This window comes from Camellia sinensis, chromosome 10 (assembly GCF_055761805.1).
Source record: "Camellia sinensis isolate YWXY chromosome 10, ASM5576180v1, whole genome shotgun sequence".
Classification (NCBI taxonomy): Eukaryota; Viridiplantae; Streptophyta; class Magnoliopsida; order Ericales; family Theaceae; genus Camellia; species Camellia sinensis.
Window position 1 is genome coordinate 166,985,917 of NC_138970.1, and position 11,887 is coordinate 166,997,803.

Below are 11,887 nucleotides of genomic sequence, written 5' to 3' on the forward strand. Positions count from 1 at the left end.
TATTACGTCGCTAATAGTCCCTTATTGCGATGGTAATTTTTGTCTCAAAAAGAAGGAAGCATATGTTCAATGGTTTTTGCGACAGTAAACCTATCGCTATCGCAAAAGGCTCATTTTTTACGACAATTCTTCCCTCCCGACATAAATATATATATTTTAAAATTTTTTTTTCCGATGGGCAACATTGTGCCATCACTAATAGCCACAAAACACCCAAAAGTCCCAAATTTCTCAAACACTTGGCGCCTTGATACTTTCGTTTTTCCCTCTCTCGCTTTCCATCTTCCATCTTCCATCTTCGAGTTCTCTCTCTCTCTCTCTCTCTCTCTCTCTCTCTCTCTCCATCTTTCATCTACTAGTTCACTCCTGCTGGCATCAATTTATTGATCCACCCTCACGAAGCCGACATTGACGCCCACTCTCTCTCGATCTCGGTCAGTACATGGATATCACCTCTCGCAACCCCAACAGCACCAGCGTGGGAAGAGTTCTAGGTAACCCTCCTCTCCTCTCCTTTTCTTTCCCCTCACACTCGCTTGCACAGACCTTTACAATCTCTCCCTCTTGCTCGTGCGTTACCCTTACAACCTGTTTGTAGCAGCAGCAGCAGCAACTTCCCACCGATTCTCCCTCCGGCATCCATGTATATCTCTCCTCTACTATCCTCTGCTCTCCTCGCCTGTCCTCTCCTCTTTTTCTCTTCTTTTTCCTTCATTGGAATCAAGCCCTCTTTATTGGATTTAACTAAATAAAAATAAATAAACCAACCCTAAACAACAGTTTTAATCCAACGCATTATGCAACAGTTTCATAATTAAATCTCGTGTTGAATTTGTGAAAAGTGATACTCCATTTTTGTCAATGCAAGTATGAGTGTGGGGATTGGAACCCTAGAAAGTGGTGCAGAGATTGGAGATTGAGAGAGAGAGGAGAGAGGGTGTGAAAGGTTGATTGGTTGATTCAAAGTGCTATGAATGTGTTTGATGAATGTGTGTGCTCTTCACCTGTCTATTTCTATTTGTTTGGATGAATGTGTGTGCTCTTCATTTGTATATACAAGCAAAACTGCAATATTTTCAGTGCAAAAGATGGAAAATGTTTTGAGGGGTGAGAGAATTTAAGTGGGTTTTGGAAGAATGGGAAGATAAGAGTAAAAATTGGGGGGACGATAATGAGGTTTGAGAGACATGTGAAGGTGGGATATGGGTTGGAGGTTGGAGAAGAGAGAGAGAGAGTAGTTTGGGTGTGTGTATTGGGTTATATGGTCTGAGGGCTTTGAACATAGTAGTGTGTTTTAGGGGTTTGGGATTGTGAAGATTTGGTTGGGAGTTGAATAAGAAAGTGTTGATTCATGAAGAAGAAGCCATTTGAGCAGCCGGCAGGTCAAATGGCAGCAGCTGAGTACAGGGTGCGTGTCTAATTGAGAAACTCATATCATGATGTATTTTTTACTTTTGCCTATTGTCTAAGCCATGTCATCATCTGTCAAAGGAACTCATATCATCATCTATTTTTTACTTTTGGCTATTGTCTAAGCCGTTCATAGTTTACTATGTTAAAATTTAAAAGTTTTGGTGACCTGTTAGGAAGTCCTTTGCATTGATTTATTTTTATTTAATCCGTCCTCACTCTTTCACAAATTTGTGAAGGGGCACTCCTCCCTTGGGCTAAGTAGGGAAAGTGGCACCCCTCTGAACCTTGAATCATCTGTCAATATATGCCTAGGTTCCAGCCTTTTATTTATTTTTTCTCTTAATTTAAAAATAAAAAAAATTAAATACCCATTTATCTTGGCAACTACATGGAGGATTATGGGTTTTCCGCCATTGACCTTTAATTTGTTGTTTAGCCCTTGGCTGCTAAGAAATACTGATTACCCATGATCGCATTTGACCAGTTCTTTATTAGAGCTTATCTAAATTGTGTTATGGTCAATATTACTTTTTTGCTGAGTTTAGGGTAACATTCAAACCCTTAGTGCTGCTGATCTTGACAGCTATCATGCTCATGCATGGCTTCTTTCTCCTCCTTGTCAGCCTTACACTCGGCAAAGTAAAATTATTCTCTTCTCTGCTTGTTAATTTCATTTTGATTGGCAAGGTGTTCTCAAACTGTTATTATTTAGGTCTTCAAAAGGGCTTGGCTGATGCTTGGGCATCTTTTTTTCTCAAAAGTCTTGAACTTATACCAAAAACTTCTCAACCTCCTCCCGCAATATTTGTGGAGAATGTTGTAGGGTTTGAGGTTTGTATAGAAAACTTTTATCTCAATAAATAAATTCAGTTCCCTTTACATATATATTATTAACACTTCTTTTTTGTTTCTTGCTTTCTTGTTTTATCTTCTTTTACTCTCTTCTTCTTCTTCTTTTTTTTTTATAAATAACCAAACTTTATTGAGACAGCACCATTCTTTTTCTCTTTCTTTTTTCATGTGTATATGTTGCAGACATCTGATATGCATAGAATAATGATTGAGATATTGGCAAAAGCTGATTTTGTTACACAGGAGTTCATTCTTAGCCCATTGCAATTTGGTGTGCCCTATTCTAGGCCACGTTACTTCTGTCTGGTAACTTCTCTTTCTCTCTCTCTCTCTATATATGTGTGTGTGTGTGTGTGTGTGTGTGTGTGTGTCTGTCTATTTATATGTAGGTAGGTGTGGGTTTGTTTGTTTGTGATCCTTTGAATGGTTTGTAGATGGAGTCTGTTAATTTATTTGGTGTCAAATTTTATAGTCCCGAGTAATATGATTGTCCTTTTTAAGTGATTAGTGGCTATTCCCTTGTAAGATGTAGAAAAGGCATAGAAGAGTTGCTTCCAAGCCCCAGCCCTTGATTTGGAACAATTAGTTGGGGGGGGGGGGGGCATTCCACAAATTGCATAGTTGTTTTTGAGTGAATTATTCTTTAAGTAAGTTTGCTGCTGGTTGTCAATTTATATGTGTGAAATATGTTTAAAGAGTTGAGAGTATTTTGGTATATTTTCAAACATGCTGGACATGGGTTGTTTTTGGTTGCCCATGGCTAGTAGTTGGGTAATGTTATTAGGTTTCTATTTATAGATTTTAGTTGGTCCAGAAGGGCTTTAAAATTGAAGTAAGTTTCTCATTTTGGAGTTACAGTTTTGGTTAAAAAAATAGTGGTAAAGCCTTATATGATTTGGCGATATTTCAATTTTAACAAAGAACAAGGTAAAGATCATTTTCACTAGGTTTAAAGCTTTCCATGATTGTGTGATGCAATTCTAACAATAAGTTTGATAGAAAGATGGGTATCCTAGGACTTTTGAGTTAAGATTCTGGTATTCAAGGCTCACGACCGCCACAAGTGCAGTGCATGGGAGTCAAACTAGTCAAGATCTGCCATTTTGTTCTCAAAATGGGAATATTACTGTTCCATTAATAAATAGCTGACATCAAAGAACGGCCAAAAGGAACGTTGTTTACCTAGCCATTTGACCCGCAGTTTGTATCCGCCGTTTTGTTCTCAGAATGGGAATTTTTTAACCTAATGAGACGGGCAATATTTGAATTCAGAGGGATGACTGAATAGGTCTACATTGATTATACTTTCGGATCGGGACATAATGTCACCCATATAATACTAGTGGATGCTGCATTCATAAGGGTATGATTAGTGTATGGCATCCGAATTCAAAATTGTTACAAAGTACTAGATTGAGCAATTTCAACAAAGAATATGGCCTTTTGCTTTATGAATAACAGCCAGATTGTGCGACTTTTTAACTATTATGAACTGACTAAAATATGAGTATTGAATCAAGGGGTGCTATGATATTTATTTATAAGAAAAAAAGGACTTTTTTTCTTAGAACCACAAAATCTTTAATGAATTGAAGTGTGGGTCCTTGTAGTCGTTAGGTAAATTACACAGTTTACCATGATAGCGTTTGTAGCTAAGTCAAACTGTCAATGCTCAGTCTGTTTCTATGTTATTTCACTTATATAAATACTGTATGTGGTGGGTTGTTGACCTACATCTTAGTTTTCTTTAAATGAATCGTGGTTGCTCTAAAACTTTTTTCATTCCCATCGATGCATATTTACTATCACTATTCGATTTACATTGCCTGTCTTTCTGATTCATGTGTCTCTTAGTATATTCTGTAGTTGTTGCTCTACATGTATTGTTGTGTCTAGTATTAATTTCTTATCCCATTTGTTTTCATGACAATCTCTTGCTGCTGTATTGATTGTTAGAGGGGTTTTGTTTCCCACTGATGTACTCAATTGAAGATTGTGCTGCATATAACAAGAACAGATCAAATGCCATCATTAAGAGAAAAAATGGTGTCCATGTATGCCAGAAGTCAAACATGATATCGAAGAATTTTAGTGGTTTTAGAGGGAAGTGCTAACATGATAGGAGTTGATTGAATGCTAAGAACTGCTTTCAATGGTAACAATGTGCCAATTGTAAAATGTGTGTGTATGTGTTTTCTTTTTTTAAAAAAAATTAGCTTTTGAAATTGAGATTTTAAACATACATGTCAGTTAATAGCCTCTTCTTACTGAGGCTTTCAATGTTCTAATGTCTTTCCATACTGTCACTAATCTCTTTTCTTTCTTTAGTCAGATTCACATATTGAGAGCCATTATCTTATTTTCTTAGTTTTCTCATGGATTTCGTTGGAGGCATTATTTCCTTCTATCAACTAAAGTTGGAGAGTTCTGCAGAATATGAACTTTGGTGGCCAGATGGGCCTGTGTAGATTGTCAATTGGTTTACTGATAAATTAGAACAGATAATTAGATTGAAAAATACTCAGCGGTTTATTTCTTGTTTTTGCTACTCGAACTGTTCCCCATATTTCAAAAGTCTGACAAGGTATTCCTAGAATGTTATCATAGTTATGTGTGACAAATGATGGTTGATTGCAGGAATCTACACCACCGACCTGTGCATCAAACTTGGAGACAATTTTTTCACCAACTTTGGAGTCAAATGAAGTTCACAGTGAACCAGAGATCAACAATGATGCAGGTACTGTTTAGAATTTTTCTTTTTATGCTGTCTTGGGAATTGTTTTTTTAATCTTAAATTAGAGATTTGTCGCCAGAGCATGTGTGCTTTTTGACATGAAGATGAAGTTTTTTGAGAAATTTTGTTTGGGTGTTGCTCCATTCGTCCTAAAAAAGGTGGAAATGAAAATGCTGGAAGTCACTGCTTCATGTTTCCAGAGAATGGTCTGTATGTATCTGAAGTGAATTATCTGTTTCTTTCTTTTGGTTTTGAATACAATATTGATCAGCTAAAGCTCTCCATAATTCAAAATTTCCTTCACTAAAAGGCACTTTAAAGAGATTGGGTTCACATATTTAAAAAAATTACAACATCCTCGACCAGTGCAAAAATTGTAAGATGAGCAGAACAAAAAAGCAATTACTAGACCCCTAATGCCTGCATTGCATTCAAACTCATTTCATTTGTTGCCTGCACACCAGCTTAATTCTTTATCACTTGCGTTGCCAACTCATTTAATGTGTCACTTGAATGAATAATGATGAAATTTTGCTTGATCTATGAAGAGTTCTTTGTTGGAGATGGGAGTATAAATCTTTGCACATGTTTGTAAAGAATGTCAAACAACATAGATTTTTCTTATTGGATTATGTTTTTATAAAATATTTCAAGCGCATGTCTTAGGTTTGGAAATATAAACCATCTTCTGCATATGACAGCGCAAAGCAGAAGATTCACGTTCAGTTTTGAATTGGTTGTGCCAAAAATGGATTGACATAGTCTAAATAAGCCTTACCTTCCTCTTATCTCTATGCAGGGAGTAACGAAGATCTTGATCCATCGATTTTGGGAGCTGATGACAGTGATTGTTGCAGGCTTACCCATTGAAGGCAACTCAATTTATGATGACATCACAGAAGCTAGTTGCTTGCTTGATTAAAAATTGATGAGCCAAGTACGTTTTTTGATATGGCTAAGGAATACATGATATTACCTTTCCTTGAGGATACCATGGAGGTAGGTGGCGATCATGATGGCAGAACATTTGAGGACACCATTATAGATTCAGATGATTTAAGCTTGTATCTTGCAATCCATCAGTTGAGATCCTGCAATGAGGAACCTGATGTGAATCCCTACTTAGATTCAGATCAATTAGAGTGCTTTGATCCACACATGTTTATCAGAAATCTACTTGACCTACCAAATGTGGTGCCAAATTTTCACCCCACTACATTGCTAATGAAACACAAAAAATGAAGTCCACTACCCTAGTACTGGATTTGGATGGTAAGAAAATTGAACTCCTTTGATGTGTTTACTATTAATCTCGATATTTTTTCATTTTATCTTATCTAGTTTATTTCTCTGTTATGTCAGTATAATATTTATGATCTACACCTATAGTGAACTTTCAACTTCGGGTGTACTTGTATTTCTACGAATCATTTTAAAGAATTTTTACATAAGTTTATGCTTCCAAAGGTTGGTCACACTAGCTTTCCTTTGTGCAGAAACACTTGTCCACTCTACGTTGGAACATTGTGAAGATGCGGATTTTAGTTTTCTAGTCTTTTTCAACATGAAAGTGCACAGAGTCTATGTAAAACAGAGGCCTTATCTTCAGATGTTCCTAGAGAGGGTTGCTGAGATGTTTGAAATTGTGGTGTTCACAGCCAGTCAAAGCATCTATGCAGAACAACTTCTAGATATAATGGATCCAGATAGAAAACTTATCTCTCGTCGAGCTTATCGTGAATCATGCATTTTTTTCAGATGGAAGTTACACCAAGGACTTAACAGTTTTAGGTGTTGATCTTGCAAAAAATTGCTATAATTGACAATTCTCCTTGGGCAGATTTCCTGCCCATTGACTTTCACATATCCTTTGTGAAGAATATTTAGTTGACAATTGTTACAGGGTACATATATACATATGATTTTTTAGATGTGGATGTGGATGTATTTTATTTTAAAAAATATTAATAATTTGTACAGGGAATGAATTAATAAAATATATATTGATTTTATGAAAATAATTTTATTGCGACAATAATAAACCGTCTCTAATGTAATTATCATTTCCTTACATTTTATTAGCAACAAGTTAACCTGTCGCATATATATCATAGTACAAATCTTCAGCGACGGTTTAAACTATCACAAAAATACAGTCGCTAAAAAAGTTTTGGCTACAGCAACCAACATTGTCACTAAAAGTGAAGTTCTTTTTCCTTTTTGTGTCAGGTTAAACCGTCACAAAAATCATTGATTCGCCGTCGCTACAAGAAAGCGACGGTTTGTAACCGTTGCAAATACTTTTTGTTACACCCCCTTCCGCCACCCCCCATTTCCCGTCGCTACTCCGTTGCAAAAAGTCTTTTGCGACGATATATGAACTGTAAACTGAAAAAACACAGAATATGCAGCGGAATAAAATCATCAGATCATAACTTTTGATGATAGAACCTCGTGGATAAATCACGTGCTTCCAGAATCAGATCAATCAATCCCAGCAGTGGGGTGATATTACAATGGTGAATATCACCCACACAAACCACAGTGCAACTGACTTGATCGTTGTTTCTTGGGAGAGAGTCAGAATATGGGTTGAAACAGACTCAACGTTGTTTTTCTTGGATTACCCATAACCATATAACAAATATTTAATATATTATAATATCTATCCATATCAGTTAAGATACAGATAATATCTAATATATATTATATCTATCTATATCAGTTCAAACTGATAACGTCTGTTTCAAGAGTGGTTATCCTAAATAGGTTTGATTTCAAAATCAAAACCTATTTGGATAAGGATTCAAAATCAAATTTAATGGTCATGCCACATGGGCGCCCATTACTAACATCTCCCACTCGCACATGAGTTGGCATGACACTGCCACATCTCTATCTCAATCTCCCCAAAAACGAACAATCTCATACTAGCCACTGCACCGTGCGACTGCTGAGAACACCTGCATGTGGGAGCTCTATACTAGAAACTCAAAATGAGCCAGCATAGAGACATCAACCCAAAAAGAAAAGAAATAGTGTCTCATATACCCCAGACCCATCTAATTACACCGGTCCAAAAAACATCTCTAATCCCTCAAAAAGAGCATGTTTGACCCTCTCAATTCTTGCAATATATTCACACTCAATTCGCCTCTCATACAGAGCGATGTGAGTTGCCGGCAGTGAATATACAACAGTGGTGTAATACTAGATGATCTTCCCTTTGCACTCATGCCATTTAGTTTAGGATTGACCGCTTTCCCAGTGATGTCCCTTAAGGCCGAATCATGCATGACCGCAGGCAACATACCAAAGTAGCAGAACATCAACCCCTTACCTTATGACATAGTCAAAAGTCACAAAAGGGTACATAAATGAAAGTCATATCAATAATGACACGTAAGACTCACACGGTGAGGAAGCAGGGATCCATTCTCTCACCTCATTACTCGGTCGCCAAGCACATATAGTATGAATACATGCTACGGTGGAGTAACTCTTCCATAAAGAGTGACGTCATACTCGATACACCGTACAGATATTAGTCTAGTCGCTTTCTAGCGCTTAACCCGAATTCTCTATTTGCTCGCCTTCTAGGCGCCAAATGAGATCTCGCATCTGGCTAATCATAACAGGCACAACATGGAAAGTGGGTACTAACATCCATGTTTGGTCCTTAACACGACCTCATCTTGGTTATAACCAAGGCGACATACATAGTGGATGATTTAAGCCTCTCTTGGCTCCGAATAAAAATAAACCACCAGTCTCATCCTTGCTCGCTCCCAAGCGTCAAGGGCGATTGCTCGTGTGAGTGAGCCAATCTTGCCTGCTGACATCATCATTTGCTAATCATTATGACACAAACCGTAATAGTGTCAACATCCCATCATCTCAAAATAAGTGATCGATCTTAAAAAAAATGACCACAGCTTGCGCAATTATAGATTCCAAACATAAGCCTTATCAGCACCTCTTGCGATAAGTATATACAACGGAATCCACCATGTGCGCCTCACATGAAATGATTTAAGATCACTACCTCTTGCGCAATAACCTCTCTAAAGATATTTTTGGTGACCAATTTGCGTTCATTCTTAATGCGCCCAACTAGCGCAGATGCGCCCAACTAGCGCATTGAATTTTACAAGGAGCAAATTAATATGCTTCTAATAAAGCATTTTATCCACAGTCTAATGAGCAAGGTCAATGTCTGAACAACTCAGTTAACCATTTATCAAAGATAACACTTATCATGCCGAATACGCCCACATAGCGTACTTTAGGCTCCCACAACAAAGAAAAGATCAAGGAATATAGGTCATCTGTTTCTCCCAAAGACAATCTGAGGATTCACTCAATAGCTAAGGCTCTGGCTTTTACCGATAGGTAAGTCAATGGATTTGCAATTTTGCATCTAGAATCATTCTAGGATATTCTCTATGTAAGTCATCGAAGACAAACCGAGAATTTTCCTAAAACAATCCCTAAGGATCGTACATCCGAGCATATAAATTACATCACCCATGTCCATCATATCTAAAATAGAGGACTGCCCACCCTAGATGGCGACTACCTTATAAATTCCTGGCTCATAATGACTAAGTAAGGAAAAACTTCTTTTGGACCATTGATCATGCCTCAGTGGTCTTCATCGATCATCGTTGCCCTATCATGGCTTGACGAAATCTAAGAACCACTGTTTGGATAACTGCTTTAGGCTGTAAAAGATTTATTGGAACTAGCAACCTTTTTGCGCTCCTAACTTTTCACCATAAAAGCAGAAGGTAAATCCCTACGGATCTACTTATCCAATTCTCTAATGAGAAATCGGGTCACAATGTCCACAAATCAATGTTCCGAACTTATGTCAATTATAGCCTAAGTCAAAATAACCTCACTCCTCAGGAGGAAGTCTTCTCATGGTCTACACTTTCCTCAATGGTGCGACTTTTCGGTATCTAGCGAGCCTTATGCCTCAACAATGACTATCCAAATTACGCATAACTTTATAACAGTTTTGCGTCATGATGGAAAGTCAACCAAATTATAAAAAATGGTTAATCCTCAAAGACTTTGTCTTAAACTGCGCAACATTGATCCACTTTCTAAAAACAGGAGACTAGAGCCTTTGGCATTATCCTAGGCTCTTTATCATCTTGCGGAGCAATCATGAATGTTTCCCTCTCAATCACCCAGTGATGACGTGGAAAATTTTCACATTTGCTACCACGCAACTAAGAATGTAGAGTATTCTGTTCTAATGGAGTAATCCATTAGTAGACACATCGCTCCCACTGTCCCTAGGATATTGGAAATTTCTTTCCATTCTCAACTAGGCTACATAGAGCGCTATGCTTGGAATTCTCCATCTTATAGAGTTCCGAAAACTCTATTCACGTCACCTTTACTAATAAAACTTTATGTGACTTAGTTACACTACCACAAAGCTGCTTACCTATATGCACATGACCCGGAGGGTTTGCATGACCGCATACAATAATGCGCCACACGACCCTTTGTGTTTACAAGACAGCATACAATAATGCGCTATAGAACCCTAGGTCTTAACTTCGCAATCTTATGAGAAGTAGAATAAAGATAAGCTGCTTAATGGTTACAGATCGCCCATAGATGGCTCTCTGCTAACCCATTACTCAAAATGGAGTGTAAAAAACTGATATGGAGGGCACTTAGTTAGGGATATAGGCAACAAACTAGTGCAATTCCCAATTGGGAAACATTTTGCGCCATTATCTACCTAACATTAACAATATTTAATTCCTTATCTCTACTACACCAGTGTGTTGTTGAGTACTAGGAATAATCAATGTTCTAAGCATCCATCTCTCTTCACAGAGTTTTTCTGAAAAAATAACTCAAATAGATACTCGCCACCTTGGTCAAAACTAAAAGCACAAAAAACTCTTATCTAATTGATCTCGACCTTATATGTGCAATGTCAAAAATCATCTCAAAAATTTTTGACTTATGGGAGATCAAATAGTCTTGACTCAGATGCGTATCGTAATCTATAAATGTGTCGAGATTGAGGCTTAGCTATCATACCCTCACACATATCTAGTCACAAAATACCATAGTGGACTAAATGCGCCAAAACAAATGACCTTTTGCGGCTTTCCTACTTACTTGTGCGCACCCATTGCGAACAAAGTTACATATTCACATGAGAGCAGGATGTCATAAGCGAGTGGGCCCGAGAAGGCCTACTCAAACCATCGTGTCATCATCTCATTAATGTGATTAAGTATAATAAGCCACTGGTTCATGACCAATGTCATAAACTAATTCCAATCATCTTAATGTGTGAGTTCTCGAAGACAAGTTTTAAAGGTTTAGGCCCAACTAGGTAATGACTCACGACTAAGTCATATTCACTAGATCATAAAAAGGATGTCATGGAGATATCAACTGCGCCTAAGTCGCAAATTTAACTAGTAAGTGCTAATCCCCTGCATCTTCAAGTCAATTTTATTCTCCATACACTTTAATACATCTAGTTGAAAGATGACGATACTCCTGTTGCCATCTCTATTTCTCGCTTCATAGTTACTTGCAATTAATTCTACTATCCACAAGAAGGAGAGAATAAGCTATCAACTATGATAGCTCCTGAAGTAACTTAAGCGCGAATTAGGCTAAAGAGTCTAATTCAACACAATGCTCTTACAAGCGATGCGTTAAATTCTTAGAGTCATAACAACCTTGTCAGCCTTAACCTTTTCATTACTATGCTGCAACGTTTGCGCTTAGTGGTAAATGTTATTCAAAACGTTAGCCTAGTAAAGGAATCACACAAAGAAGCACCTCATCCATGTTTCACACTCAAGTGTGGAAACAGTAAGTGTCCACACTTAGACA

General features: G+C 37.4%; 1 protein-coding gene across 1 annotated transcript; it reads left to right on the top strand.

Moving 5' to 3' along the window:
- Positions 1 to 1,857: 1,857 nt before the first annotated feature.
- On the top strand, positions 1,858 to 6,859 carry LOC114256365 (tRNA (cytosine(38)-C(5))-methyltransferase 2-like). Its single transcript, XM_082893472.1, has 4 exons — positions 1,858 to 2,571; positions 4,903 to 5,005; positions 5,802 to 6,274; positions 6,499 to 6,859. The coding sequence occupies exons 1-3, from the start codon at positions 2,440 to 2,442 to the stop codon at positions 5,870 to 5,872; spliced, it is 306 nt and encodes a 101-aa protein (XP_082749598.1). The 5' UTR covers positions 1,858 to 2,439; the 3' UTR covers positions 5,873 to 6,274; positions 6,499 to 6,859.
- The last annotated feature ends 5,028 nt before the right edge of the window (positions 6,860 to 11,887 follow it).

Coding starts and splice junctions, on each gene's coding strand:
- LOC114256365 (XM_082893472.1), top strand. CDS start 2,440: ATGTTGCAGACATCTGATATGCATAGAATAATGATTGAGATATTGGCA. Junction 2,572..4,902: donor GGCCACGTTACTTCTGTCTG/GTAACTTCTCTT, acceptor GGTTGATTGCAG/GAATCTACACCACCGACCTG. Junction 5,006..5,801: donor AGAGATCAACAATGATGCAG/GTACTGTTTAGA, acceptor ATCTCTATGCAG/GGAGTAACGAAGATCTTGAT.